At 36.9% G+C, this 15456-nt stretch overlaps 1 protein-coding gene across 2 annotated transcripts in view; it reads right to left on the reverse strand.

Annotated features, from left to right (window-relative positions):
• Positions 1 to 4492, reverse strand: part of LOC114650041 (uncharacterized) — a 29449-nt gene extending 24957 nt beyond the window's left edge. The window contains exons 1-2 of one of the 2 annotated variants that reach the window (XM_051926518.1): positions 4375 to 4492; positions 1157 to 1268 (exon numbers count right to left, since the gene is read on the reverse strand). In XM_051926518.1, coding sequence (XP_051782478.1) covers positions 1157 to 1253 — 97 coding nt within the window. In that variant the 5' untranslated portion in view covers positions 1254 to 1268; positions 4375 to 4492. The remainder of the gene's footprint in view (positions 1 to 1156; positions 1269 to 4374) is intronic. The other variant, XM_051926516.1, reaches the window with a different exon arrangement.
• Between the last annotated feature and the right edge of the window lie 10964 nt (positions 4493 to 15456).

Raw genomic sequence — 15456 nt, forward strand, 5'->3', positions numbered from 1 at the left:
TGAAGACTACAGATAACAGTGTTATGTATCAGTTTGAATTTGTGTTTTGCATGTTTTATTGTTGTTTTTCTTGATTGTAAGTTATCATTTTTCTTGTTTTTATGCTATTTTTGTTAGTTTTATTTATTATTTGTTATTTGTGTTCTGTCCTCTTAAATGTGTCTCCATTTGCTATGTTTTGTCAGTGCAGCCCCAGGAGGCAGGACCACCCTGATATCACAACTACTTGGCCCTCCTCCTGGCTATTTATTCCAGTCCAAAGTGAGACCCAGCAGTTGCTTAGACCCATTAAAGTTGTTTACAGTTCTGTAGGTATTGTGTTTCTTATTCAGATTTTCTGTTTTTCTACCATTTCTGCTTTGCTCCTAAATTATTCTCTTTGGATAAGTATTTGTTTGCTTTGGATTGCTGTTTAGGTATATCCATTTTTCTATTTTTAAATCATTTTTGTTTTTTTTTTTCCAATTTCTGTAAATAAATTCTCAAACTATAAAGATTACAGTTGGCATTGTCAGTTTGTGAAACCAGAGTTGTCACAGTTGCCTCTCCATTGAAAGGCATTTTTTCATATTTTGGGACTCTTATGTTCTTTTTGAACAATTTCATACCAGCTTCCCATTTTTGAGACCTACTAGGACCATTGGTCAAATAGGTACAGTAGGAAGCAGAAGGCGCTCTCTTACTCCATATGTTCAAGGCATGAAATAGCAGTACAAAAGATTGAAAAAGTGTAAAATTAATGCTGGTAAAGGACAACTTTAAAATTATATACGGTATGGGAAGTGCAATCTAACTTTTTGTCGTGGAGTACAATAACAGCCATAGATAAGATTTTTTTTTTCAACTTTTCCCCTCACATTTTCCATTCAGGGTTTCAAGGCACAGGTATCAATCCTGTTAAATGACCAATGTTAGCAGTTAGCATGTTCAAAATGACTTTGCAAAGTAGACTAGCATACACATCCTTGTGTCTATGATTGCATGTTAATATTAAATCTGGAGTCTTACTTTTAATTAAATGAATTGCGCTTCCTGTAAAAAAAAAAAAAGTACAACTAACAGCTTTCTGCTCTAACTAATAGTGTCTCTTTTATTCTAAAATACACATTTCACCTAAATCCAACAGGCATATTCATTTATGTGCATTTAGTCTTACCTGAGAAGAAATTACCTATACACAGCAAGAATAGGATCTTCATTTTGATGTTCACTATTTGTGTAATCAGTCCAAAAGTGCTTCCCACACCATCCATGGAAGAGCCACACACCTGTTAAAATAGCAAACTCTGCATTACAATGCATGTTACTGCTGTTGTGTATTGATTTCTTCAATTCATATAGGAATGGAGATACAGTATATCTCATGGCAACAAACTAAATTAAACTGACAGACAGACTTTCATTTGATCTCTCATTTCAAAGACCCAACATGTGTTAACAATCAAAGTATCCACAATTGGTTTCCACCCTTTGTCTTCTGCTTCTAGGGTTTAGAAATTATGATTGTGTTTATTTAAACTTCCCCCCATTTCCAAACCTACTTATTCCAATACAAAGATGCAGGAGTCTACAGCCAATCCCAGCAGAGTCAAATGAAAGCCAAGAACCATGCATTAACCTTACTAATGACAACATTTGTTGATATCTTATATATAAACGTCTACACGTGGAAGTGTGTGTGTCTGTCAGTCCGGCCCAGAAATGCAGGGCAGCCTGGAAGAGCGAAACTACAGCGTGAAGCGCAAAGAAAGTGCCGCTGAAACACAAGCAAGGTGAGCACATCGACAAAATGAAACCTCCGAGAAGATAAAAACTAGCTTAGCCACTTATAGACAACAGAGGGGAACATGTTGGCAAAACAAAACTGACGAGGAGCCACTAATACACAACCAATGCAATTGATTGAAGTGCCAGAATCCATGGTTTCTTGGAGCCCTGGGTTTTTACAGCATGGGCTTATGCAATTCATAATATTAAACCCACCAAATAAAGAAGCGAATTAGGTTAAGGCCTAGAGGCTTTACAAAGGCAAGACACCGCATAATAAAGCATAAACTAGAGGCTTCCATATGCTGTATTTTTCTCCCAAGCTCCCCTACCACATGAGAGTTTAAAGGCGCTGACTCTGATAGAATTAAAGACAGGCAGTACCATCAATGCCTTGCCAGTTCTAGACAAATGACAAGAGATAAGTTGCAATGGTAAAAACAAACTGAAAAATACATGATAGCTGCACTTGAATCCATATACTGCTAGCAACTATCAAGGCTGTGTTCAGATTGCAGGTAAAACTAACTCAATTTTGATTTTCAGCTAGTATCCTATTTTTTGTTTGACTGTTCAAATTAATTTTGCTAGCAATTCAAATCTAATATAACTGTGTGCCAATATCTATCCTAAATCTGAAAAATTATTAAAAATGAATTCATCAGACACATGCAGCCTAATAAACATACAAACTGCAATTTTTTTTTATAGTGCAAGATGTCTGCCAGGTTGTCAGCTCATAATGGCAAGTGCTCAAAGCTGCTTTTTGTGGATCATCACTGCTGGATCGGCACATAGTAAATGTGGACACGAGAGAGGAATCACTCAGCAAGACTTGCTTGGAAAAAAATACGTACGCATAGCAATTGGGATGTATTGGCAGGCTTTCTTTCATTTTTGCATTTTGTATTTCTCTAAAATGATTGAATCTTTGTGAAAAAAGTGAAACAAAAATGACTAACAATGGTATAAATTTCTTCTTTTTCTTATCTTCACCTTTTCTTAAACTTCTATGCGGGGTTACTGTGTTTGACCAAACTTCTCCCACAGCTCAGTCCTGTGCCTCTTCCCCGCTCAGACATTTTTCCTTCTTCATTTTGGTTTATGGTTGCTTATGAGAAACCTAATATCCAGAATTTACTGTATGTAATACAAAAATGTCCATGACTTGACTTATGCATAGGCTGACATGGACTGTAGTCTCATGGGTTACAGGGGCACCAAAATTAACAAAAGAGAAAACCAGCAACAACATAGAACATGAACACTACACAAAGCTACGCAAAGTGACTGTGCTGTGCTCAAACCTGGGTAGCTGAATCTATGATAAAGCAGCACCTAAAGCTGTACAACCCGATATCTATTAATCCATGAATTTTCTGTATCTGTTTTATGCATTTTTGGATAGTGTAGGCTGGAAGTTATTCTAGATACATAAAATACAAGGTGGGAATCAAAACCTAAACCCTGATCAATGTATTTCATGATTGAGTTTCATTTTTTATTCCTTTCTTTAAAATATCCAAACACAGATGATAAAAACGTGATAATATAATAAATAAAACTGAATTATCATTTAAATACTTGCTGTCCAAACATCCATTATAGACACCCCTTAATTCAGTCGAGGTTTCCTGCAACACTGGGGTCAAGCACACACTCCTTCTGGATAGCGGAGCCGATGATAATTCATCACGATGTCAGCCAGTGGGATTAATCAAGAAACCATCAAAATTATATTAAACCAGCTGCAATACTGTAAAGATACGCATTAAGGAACATTAAGGCACCGATCCCAAAACCAAATATGTATATATACCTCCACTAATGCCATCACTTGGAGATATGTACAAAAAGAAAAAAAAATATTTACAAAGCAACTGTTCCTTCTATAGCTCAGCAGTGATTAACCCTACCTGGCCTTTAGGTCCACTGGCTGCCCCTATTGGTTGGCAACTGCTTAAATATAACCACCAAGAATATCCAGCCAATCCCCCACCACCTATCTAGGTGGACGTTGGCATGTTCACACGCGCACGCAAACAAGCTTTACGGACTGCCAATGGCTATGGCTATGGCTAATGGCTACAATATTAAATATCGCTAATATTTTCTGAGGAACTTGAAGCAAGCAAGCAAAAGACATATCAAACACTTAAGTCATAACAACAAAAACTGTCACACTTACCATCTGCTCATCACACATTTTTAGTCAGTCACCATGAAAAGTGACAAACGGACCAACAAACATGAAAGTTAAAGAGAGAATATGTAATTTGCAATAAAAAAATGTTACAAATCTAGGAATCAGAATTTGATGACACTTCTGACTGAACATTTTTCTTCCACCAGAACATGCGTATAAGCAACGGTTTTAAAATTCAGCAATTTCCAGTTCTTGAAAACACTTGCACCAAATACCAAAAAAAAAAATACAGTAACATAAAAACACCAGTTAGCTGCAAAACAAGAAAAGATCACAGCACTGCAAATCTGATAGATATTTAATAATTGCCAGAGAACATGAAAATCTTTCAAGTACTTATATCATCTAGTAAGTACAATAAACAGGATAACATTAAAATGTGACAGAAAAAAGTTACATACTTTCTATGAGCGAAAGCACAACTAACAGTTCTGTGTGAGCTGAACGATTCAATGTTCTGAATGGTTCTGAAATGCTTCTGTAAAGCAGGAATGCAGTTTATATTTAAGAGAAAATAATACAGTTCCTTAAACTGTTATTTGAAGCAAGGACTTTCACTTCCATACACGATCAGTCAGTTTTAAGCATTATGAGGCAATTCTGAGAAACATCTGTCTGAAGTTCTCTTAAATGTGAAAGGCAAAGCTTTTTGCATGCACCAGGAATTCAGTTTGTGTTCTTGAGGATACCATACAGTAGAAGTTCCTTAAAAATGCAGTAATTAAAGTCTTGTGCATTATGAAGAAAATTCTAAGAAATAGCTCCCCAGAGTTAACCCATAATTATATAATGCCTTTTTAAATGTATTAATTGAAATGTTTGAACGAGCAGACCTATTTATTTATTTGTCTATTCTAGTAAATTACAAGCAAGTCAATTCCAAACATGGATATCTTGACCACTGTAACTAAGTGATGGGTGCAGACTTTCAGGACTGCTACTCTACTGCAAAAGATACTTATTTCACATGAAAAATATACACTCAAAACAGTAATGTCACTTGGGCGGCAACTGACAACACAGAAGTCAGTGTTTTTTCTCGCATAAAATACTCTTATGTGAACAGCCTTATGTTTTATTGTTACATTTACTCTTTAACACTTTTGTGAAGATATCTGGAATAAGTGCATACATGATTCAGATTTAAAATGTGTCATTTATTTCTTAAAATGTTTAGCTGACTGAAAATAACACTTGTGTGTTTCTTTTTTAAATAAAGTAACCACGCTGCCATTCCATCATTAATGTCATTAAAAATATGGGAGATCATTTGGAAAACTATAACTGGTGTCTAAAGTGTGCTCTTTCTCTTTATGTAGCACTGATCCATTTTACAATGCTGAAATGCTTAAAAACTGGCTACTTTTGGCATAAGTATTAACATTATTTCTGCATTTTGTTTACTAATTTATTCAGCGTTAATAATATACATTGTAGCAGTAGAGGCTTTTGTCCACCTCTTGAACCCTCAGGTACCACTCTAAACACCAGGTAAAAAGTATAATTATTATTTATTAAATAATAATTCAGTGCCCTAAGCACCCTCCACTCCACACTACTCATACAATCACCACTGTTCTCAATACAATAATCACAATACCAATCTTCCTCTCCCAGACACTTAGCCACCCTACCTCCCAGCTCAGCTCAGTGTCTGGCCTTTCCCAGAGTCCTTTTATACACCCTGACCCGGAGGTGTTCCTGCCCAATAGTCCACAAGTCCTTATTCCTTCCGGGTCAGGGTAAACAGTCCTATCTTCACCCCGGAAGCACGTCGTTTCTTCCTGTCCTTGGATTATGACGCACTTCCGGGTTATAGGGCATGTATGAGTCCACGGGCCTCCCTACAGCGACTCCCAGTGGTCCCCAAGGTATCCAGCAGGGCTGTGCATAAAAACTACATAGTCCATGAGGCCCTGCTGGAATTCGGGGCCCGTCCATGCTGTCGGGAGAGCTCCTCCTGGCGGTCTGGGGGTGAGGGCCGGAATAGGAAGCCGGCCATCCATCACAACATTTATAATATACATGATTTCCACAACATAGACTTGTTTTAGTGTTTTAGAATCAGTCTTTTTTCAGCACAGAGTCATTGGTTTTACAAAGCTATTTCTCATCTTACTGGTTCTTGTTACCTTTAATAATTCATTTTGCATTTTGGAGACTAGCATTTATAAAACTGAACTGGCACTCCTACTTTATTCAAACTTCAGTCTTTTTTCAAAAATTTAAATTTGTTTAATTAATTATTTATTTAATTTAATGACAAAGTATAAAAGATAACTATGACAGATTAAAAGAAAATGATGACCTTAAATGTTATGAACGCTTATATTTTTCAGTAAACTCTGAGACTGACATGTTTTTCCTCCTTTTAACTATTAATATACGTGGGGATTATTAATGTTTGTGGGCAGTGTGTTTGAGTTCTTTCAATAATGTGATGTGTTCCAAGCACACTTGTATCTTTTTTTTTCTTCATTAGCATTTGCTGGGGACTTGTTATATATGAGTAGATGAAGGTGGATGTTTGTAAGTGTGCCTTTATGTACTGTATGTTTGTGGTAAGGAGTGCAGGATGATGACCATGTGCTCTGACTATAAGTACGTATTTCACGTGGCCTACCTCAAACACTCATGGCCTACATACAAGATGTTAAAGCTTTAATGAGGTGTATTTTATTGAGTTCATAAGAATTACATATGAATGCTTTGAAATCATTTTTTCTGACTCACAGGTACATGAAAACCCACACATCTGATATACCATTTGACACATCTTGTTGTCTAGTTATAGAAGACATCAAGCTTTTGGGGATTTTTCCCTTATTTTTGGCTGTCTAGGCTAGAAAACTCTCATTCACATCCTATTTTTGGACCATATTTTGTGCAGGAAAATACATCCTTGTGATTCTTTTTCCTTGATATTAATAAAGTTTATGTAATATAATCTACTCTAAAGAGTAAATCAATAGGTATCTTCAGATGACCTTGAAGTTGTGCATGCAATGTCATCTGATCCCAGAGGATGACTCTCTAATGGAAAATAGGTGTCAAAGTTAGCCCTGTTCCCAAAATCCAGATTGGTAATTTAGGTATGTGAAGTGTTGTTTCACGCTATTTTGATGTTTCTGATCATGAATATGATAATATTCTTGATATTTGATTATTTACCGGTGAGCAAATCCCAGAAAGTTAAAAATGAAAAATGTGAAGCATAACCATGTTGGGTATTGTTTCAAACTATTTCAATGTGAGTGATTATGAATATGATGTTACTTTTGATTTCTGATCCTTTACTGGGCTGTGTAAATGAGAGGTAGGTCAGCGGAATGGTGAGAATGCAAGGAGTAGAGTAGGCAAAGGTGGATGAGTTTAAATACTTGGGATCAACAGTACAGAGTAATGGGGATTGTGGAAGAGAGGTGAAAAAGAGAGTGCAGGCAGGGTGGAATGGATGAAGAAGAGTGTCAGGAGTAATTTGTGACAGACGGGTATCAGCAAGAGTGAAAGGGAAGGTCTACAGGACGGTAGTGAGACCAGCTGTGTTATATGGGTTGGAGACAGTGGCACTGACCAGAAAGCAGGAGACAGAGCTGGAGGTGGCAGAGTTAAAGTTACTAAGATTTGCATTGGGTGTGACAAGGATGGATAGGATTAGAAATGAGGACATTAGAGGGTCAGCTCTGTTTGGAAGGTTGGGAGACAAAGTCAAATTGCATTGTTTTGGACATGTGCAGAGGAGAGATGCTGGGTATATTGGGAAAAGGATGCTAAGGATAGAGCTGCCTTGGAAGAGGAAAAGAGGAAGGCCTAAGAGAAGGTTTATGGATGTGGTGAGAGACAACATGCAGGTGATGGTGTAACAGAACAAGATGCAGAGGACAGAAAGATATGGAAGAAGATGATCTGCTGTGGCAACCCCTAACGGGAGCAGATGAAAGAAGAAGAAGACTGGGCCCTCTGTGGACCGCTATTAGTGGGTGAAAAATGGCACACTTCTATTACAATCAAGAATATTTCAACATTTATATTAAAGCACACATTTTAATACTGCAAATATTTCACACAACTATTCTTGTATGTGGAAACCCTTGTACTCTATTAAAGTTATAAAATAAAAATAGTGGGGGTGGGATAATTATTTATTTGTAACTTCTTAATTATGATCAAAGATTTTTAAAAATTAACTTTGCTGTTCCTTGTTTTGAATCTAAGATGGTCACCACAGGATAGCCACTGCATGGCCATCCTCAGACGTACTGCTAAAGATGAGCATCCTGAAAGTATTACAAAGCTAAAATCCATTGTAATGAGAGTAGCCCTTCAAATTCATCATATTCTGTGTTCTCATCTGTTAACTGTTAAATGCTTTTTAAACTGGTCACCTATTGTGCCATCCTTAGCAACAGACAAGGGGCATTGGGCGGAGGATACTAAAGTCACTTCATGAGAATTCACTAGAAATTTAAAATGCTTAGATTTATACTGGAGTAGATGATATCACATGTTCTCCCCGTGTCTGTGATAGTTAGGTGCATTGGCGATTCTAAATTGTCCCTAGTGTGTGCTTGGTGTGTGTGCAAAAAAATTTGGGGGAATTTTCCAAAGCTAAATCAGAACTCAAACATCAGAGTCAAAACAACATCTAAGTTGTTTGTCCGTAAATTCATGAGTATGTTTTTTTTTGTTTTCCAGAATCTTTCTCTTAATAGTCTTAAAATTCAGATACGTATTTGTCACTGTGTGCCACTGTTTGCAATGTAATGATGTCATGTTTGATGCATGTTGTCATGATCACCAACTAGGCCACCTGTTTTAATAACTAAACAGCAAAATAAACACATGGTACATGGTGGTGCAAAATAAAACTCAACACAGAATATGGGTGTATTGCCTATTTAGCAAAAGGGAGAGTCATGGTCTGTAGAAGTCACAGGTTGGAGCTCTGTCCGGTGGTCTGCTCTTCCCGAAATAAGACAATCCACTCCGGGAGCGTCACGGTTTTATAGTCGCTAGACCGGGAAGGGCGGAATCAGTTGCCCTCATTGAGTAGTTTCTCAGAGCTGTAGATGGAAAAAGAGACAATACCATCAGTGACAGCACTTTCTAGTGTCCTCAAGTGGTCCTCTGACCACCTGAATCATGTCAAATGCAGCAAGCACTATTTAAATAAACAATTTCCAGGAGCCAATGATAACCAACACACAATTGGAAGCAGCTTCTGGCAAAGAATGCAAACAAAATGTTGCAGTAATTTCACTTAAACAACACAAAAATTTTCAAAGTAATAATAAAACAATTCACAATATGAGATCTTGCACTCTTAAAAAGCCACTGCCTATTAAACCTACAACGTAAGCATTCAGGCCATTTTAGCTTGCTGAATACACATTACTCAAGTGTTAAAAAACTCCTGTCAAATGGCATGATGTATGGAAGTATTGGAGGGTAACTAGTAGACAACATTAGAAATGCTCTCTCGAGTGTTATCAGTGCTAAACCTTCGTAACTTATTTTTAAAAAATAACTTTTCATAAGAAAGTTTTGTGGAACAGAAACTGAAAAACTAAGAAGTTAGTTTAATATGTGCCATATGACAGACCCATCTACTGAAACTGTGCTTTGCTGTTTGTTTCCCTTTCTGGCAGTATTGTTCTAAGTATTGACAGCTGAATGCAACTCCGTGATAGTGATATATTTACAAATATGATGCTAAATGAGCATCAGTGTACACAAATTATAAACAAGGGCACATACTGCTGTATATTACAGATGTAATATTAATCCACAGTATATTTTTGACTACAGCTATGAAAAATCTAAAAATTTAATTGAGCAAATAGTTGAATTTAAACCAAAAATTCTAGCTCCTGTGCAGAATTTGAAAAAGCAGTATTCTAGTGGCCATGCTTATTTGTTTCTCAACTTCTTCAGTGTAAAAACCCACTATTCTGCCTCATTAATCAATCAAATCTTTAATTTTAGTAGACTGAAAAACATCGTCAAACAGCCTGTGGTCAGCTATACAAAGTTCTCATACTATGTGATGCATTGCGATGGCATTAAATGTGTAATAATATAAGGTGATGGGCATCTATTTGCTAAGTAAGGAAAGTTTCAAAGAACTGGAAGTGAACTTGATTGCCAGAAAATGTCTTGAATGCATGTTTGATCTACAAACACAACCTACAGTATATCTGTCTGTCTAGGACAGTTTGTATACTGACATTAGCTAAAAACTATGGGCTTAATCTTCACATTAATAAATTTAATCAATGTGTCTTCATTTCCTGCTTAGCATTCCAAGAGATTCAATCCCTGAGTCAGCATCTTCCCCCTTTATCGCCATGTTGTTTCATCTTTAAAGACCTAACTTCAACTGAAGTTGTTATTACAAGATTTATATTCCTTTTTCCCTGACTTCCTTTTTTATTGCTGAAGATGCAGATGTTTGTGAATTCATGTAAAACAGAGCAAAGGAAGAAGGAAATACCTAACAAACCATTATGTAAGAAGCTTATCCAAGGTGGAGTCTACTTGATGAAATTGAAAAAACAACAGTACAAACTTACATTCAAGGAATTGAAATTCATTCTGTTAGGAATCTATAAGCTTTAAATATTAAGCTCTAATCATTATGTGAAACAAAAAGGGCTAATTTTATTTTTATTCTTTTGTTTGAAATTGGTAATGTGGAGTGAGTATGAGCAGAGTGTTATTAGATGTGTTATTGAGTTAAGAGAGCTAATATGAAGACCCCATCCTTTCACAAAACACACAAGGCCAAAAGTAAAGACAAATTGAGCCTTTATTAACAAAACAGCAAAATATATTATTTTAACATTTTGGAAACTGTTTTGGAATTTTTTTCCCTATAATGCTGATATTGTTTTGAGATGTTTCAGGTGTGGAAGACAGAAGTTTTAAGTTAAGTTGGTTATACCCACCTGTCATAATTGCCATTGTATTGCATGTTAATTAGCACAAGCAAGTAAATATCTCAGTATGCTTTGTTAACATGGCAATAATCTACCATAGTTAATAAAAGGATAAGTGTTGGATTGTCAGTTTCTTTGTCTTTCCATCAGATGGAACATCACAAACATTTGTAGTAATAAAATGGATTGAGTTTGTCATTCCAACAGACAAACATTAGCACTGCTTTTATGAATCCCATACCAAATGGCATATGAAGCAGACATAAGCACTGCATTTGTCATTCCACCAGATGGTGCATCACAAACATTTGGAGTTGTGCATTTTATTTATACAAATGCTTCTGATGTGCCATCTGTTGGAATGGCTAATGCAGTGTATTACTACATGCATTTCAAAATATATTTAAATAGATGTCACACTGCCCATGTAAACTCTAAGGTCTACATATAGGACTTAGACGGATAGCACAGTTGGTGATGCTATACACCTATAAGCCTATGTTTATACGGGAACCATAGATAGATTGTCAGCAACAGAGGAATAAATATTCTAACAAAATAGAGAAAGTACTAGATATATATCTAGAATAAGACAACTAATACAAATCCCAGAAAGGGCATTAAGAACACAAATGATATTTACAGTACCACTGGTACCATGATGTTCACAGCAGATTTTCAGAAATTCAAGCTGCAGGCTGCATTAACAGGGAACAGAAGTTCTACTACTAGTGGAAAGTCTCTTAGAGCAGCAAATAGCTTAGCTAAGTTCAGAAGTGTGGTCCGCAGTGGCATTTCTTTTATGGGCATATGATATATAAGAGGTTTTAATAAAGGAAGGTGCAGAATCCACATTTGTTTTGAAAGCTATGATGGGAAGAAGTGGGGATAATATATTAACTAGAAGAGATGATTGGAAGAACTGAAGAACGCAAGCAGATTTAGTTTGTATTTTTTAGCATTAAATGAAGGCTAAGTTATCCCCTCACCTACTGTGCAGCTCTTTGAAATCAATGATTAAAGTAGCAAAAGAAGGATTGAGTTTGGTAGAGGTGGCCATTAATGCAAGTCAGGCAGAGTGTGATGATCATGTAAACACATACAAGTGAATTTAAGCAGAAATAAGCAGATAGTAAAAGCAGCCACAAAGCAGAAAACAGAAATAGACGATTAACCAACCTCTACGACTGAAACCACAAAGAGTTGAGCAAGCAGCTCTTAGTAGATGAACTTGAAATAGAGAAGGGAAACAAATAAAAAGTGGAAATGGGTTTTTTCTTTTACCCACAGAAGTTACTAGAGTAATGCCAGAGAAGAAGCACCAAATTGTTAATGATTGGTACGAAGACCTACATAACAGCACATACTGTATAGGGCTGCCACTGGTCTTGAGGTAGGACTTACTGAAGGATAGTGAAATGAGGAGACTCTGTAAGTTAGCAATAAAACTGCTGAACTTGTAACATTTTGCCTTATACATTCTGAATCTTTGAGATGCGGGTTCAGGTTTACTAAAATGGGGCTCGCATTGATAATTTAAAAGGAAAAAAAGATTTTTTGAAAACCCATGAAACACTTATTGTAGTATATAAAAGCAATGAAAAAAGACATTATATAGGATAGTAAATCTAATATTGTTAGATGCTGTTGGGTCAGACATCACTCCATTTTGTAAATACCAAAGATAGCACTAGCTGTTTACAGACCAAAGGGCAATTATAGGAACAAGAACTAATTGAAAATATTATATAGAGGGAGATGAAGAAAAGACCCCAAGTGACCAAAAGATAATAATATGAGGTATTTCTGGAACAAACACTTTGCACAAAAAACCTTTAAAGTACGAAGTGTCAAGACTGCTGAAGTAAATGCAGTTTTGGAGGCACTCATTTTCTTTGCCAAGATGAGGGAATTAAGAGGATAAAACCACTGATAGCTGGTATGGTTACAAGATAACAAAAGGACAACAAGTATCTGACAGGAGTATGGGTATAAAGCAACCAAAGAACCTCTGGAAAGAAACGTTGGAGCATTAACTTAAAATGTTGAACACCAAAAATCTCATACACTCTTAAAAATACTGATTCTTTAATGACACTACAGGGTTCTTTACCGGGCTGTGTGGTTACTCAGCGAACCATTGCTTGAGAAAGAACTATTTCATTCTGGGATGGGTCCTTTGCATTTGAAGTTGGTTCTTTGGGCTGAAAAAAACTTCCTAATATGTAGAAAAAAATATCTTTAATGTATGGTATGAATGTATGCAGCAAGAGTCCTTTTAAAATCATTGGTTGTCTGTATTTTACAAATGTGTTATCATCTACGAGGGTCATTCAAAACGTTTCTGCACTTTTTTTTTTAAATATTTATTAAAAATTTCAAAAACAAATTATGAGCACTTTTCTAGATAGTCACCATGGTTTGCAATGCAATTCTCCCAGCGTTGTACCAACTTTTTAATGTCCAATTACTACTCCTCCCGCCTTCACTGTTTCCAATGAAAATATAAAAGTGCAGAAACTTTTTAAGCATCCCTCGTAATAATAGTTATTCACAGTATCAAGCCTTTTACAGAGCTAAGCAAATGGATCTTTCTGGAACCTTCCTGTGGCTAGATCTGTTGGGAACCAAGAATTGTTCCTCTGTGGCATCACTCTGAAGGACCACCCCTGGCACCTTAATTTTTAAGAGTGCTAGAAATGGAATTTTTGGGAGGGGAAACATGAGGCTGATTCTCTAAGATGAGGCCTATGCTAATATTGTGAAAGGAGAAGTGATGGCAAGTGAGGAATGTTGTGAACAGAAGTCTCAAACGTGGCAAAAGGGTGTGTGAAGCCTCCAAAGGACCCATAAAGCAGGCCAGGACCATCACGGACCTGCCCTGGAGAGGCTCGTGTTCAATAAACATGTCTCCAGCTACTACCTGCTGAACCTTGGCCCCAAAAACGTAGAAACTGGCTTTATAATAAAGAAGGTCCCATAATATATGAAAATGGGAGAGAAAAACTGTTTAAACTCTGGACTGTATAGAGGTCTATTTTATAAGAATCTTTTTTAATGAAAATGTATTAACATAGATAGATAGATAGATAGATAGATAGATAGATAGATAGATAGATAGATAGATAGATAGATAGATAGATAGATAGATAGATAGATAGATAGATAGATAGATAGATAGATAGATAGATAGATAGATAGATAGATAGATAGATAGATAGATAGATAGATACTTTATTAATCCCAATGGGAAATAAAGAGAAAACACTCAACAGAACAAAAAACAAAACACAGAATTTGCCTCCAAGCCAGTCCACAGCAGACAAAGTCCCGATACATCAGGTAAGTCAAAACTTTTTTTAAAGGGGGCCAAATCTGATGATGTAAAACTACCCGTGAGTTGACTGCTTACATATTACATAGGTTAAAATATGAGAAAAAAAATCTGCACACAATGCATTTCATTTTCAGTGTAATTCTCAAGCTGTTTTCAACTAAACATAAATGTCTAACTATAAACGTAATCGTTGGCTATCAGTCATCAATAAAAGAGCAGCCTTACTTACGTCTTCAGTACAACAGTCAGAAAAGAGTAAATATCCTTTGTTAAAAGGTCAATTAAGTTAAAATGTACTATATGTCCAAGTGTATAAGCATTTTATCTATGAACTCAAAATACTGATATATGAAGTTAAAAATAAAGTCAAATATACAGTCGTGGCCAAACGTTTTGTGAATGACACAAGTATTGGTTTTCACAAAGTTTGCTGCGTCAGTGTTTTTAGATCTTTTTCTCAGATATTTCTATGGTATACTGAAGTTTAATTACAAGCATTTCATAAGTTTTAAAGGCTTTTATTGACAATTACATCAAGTTTAGGAAAAGAGTCAATATTTGCAGTGTTGCACCTTCTTTTTCAAGACCTCTGCAATTCTCCCTGGCATGCTGTCAATCAACTTCTGGGCCAAATCCTGACTGATGGCAGCCCATTCTCGCATAATCAATGCTTGGAGTTTGTCAGAATTTGTGGGTTTTTCTTTGTCCACCCACCTCTTGAGGACTGACCACAAGGTCAGTCAGGGGATTAAGGTCTGGGGAGTTTCCTGCCCATTGTAATGGACAGCCGGGTACCATGCCTGGCAGGGACGCCCCTACTGCATCTGTTCCGGGGGAGCTACCATGGACAGCTCAATACCTTCCCCGGGACGCTTGGTGGCAGCTTCCCTGGCAGACGATGATTCCCCAGCCTGGCGCATGGCTCCATGGGAGATGGAGTCTTCCACAGCCTGGTTGGGGGCTCGGATGGCCACCAGGGGGAGCTGCATGGAGCCTGCAGCCCAGCTGGTCAAATCTTCAGCCCCACCGAGAAATGCAATTAGGGCCAGGTGATCAAGCACCTGGAATTCTTCCGGGTGGGGTATAAAAAAGGCCAGCCACCACCATTCGAGAGCCAGAATCGGGAGGAAGAGGACGAGGTTGCCTGGGAGGAGTGGTGGTGCCAAAGTGGAAGGAAAGTGTTGTTTGGTGTGCTATATTTAAGTGCT

The sequence above is a fragment of the Erpetoichthys calabaricus genome, chromosome 4 (genome assembly GCF_900747795.2).
Source record: "Erpetoichthys calabaricus chromosome 4, fErpCal1.3, whole genome shotgun sequence".
Taxonomy (NCBI): Eukaryota; Metazoa; Chordata; class Cladistia; order Polypteriformes; family Polypteridae; genus Erpetoichthys; species Erpetoichthys calabaricus.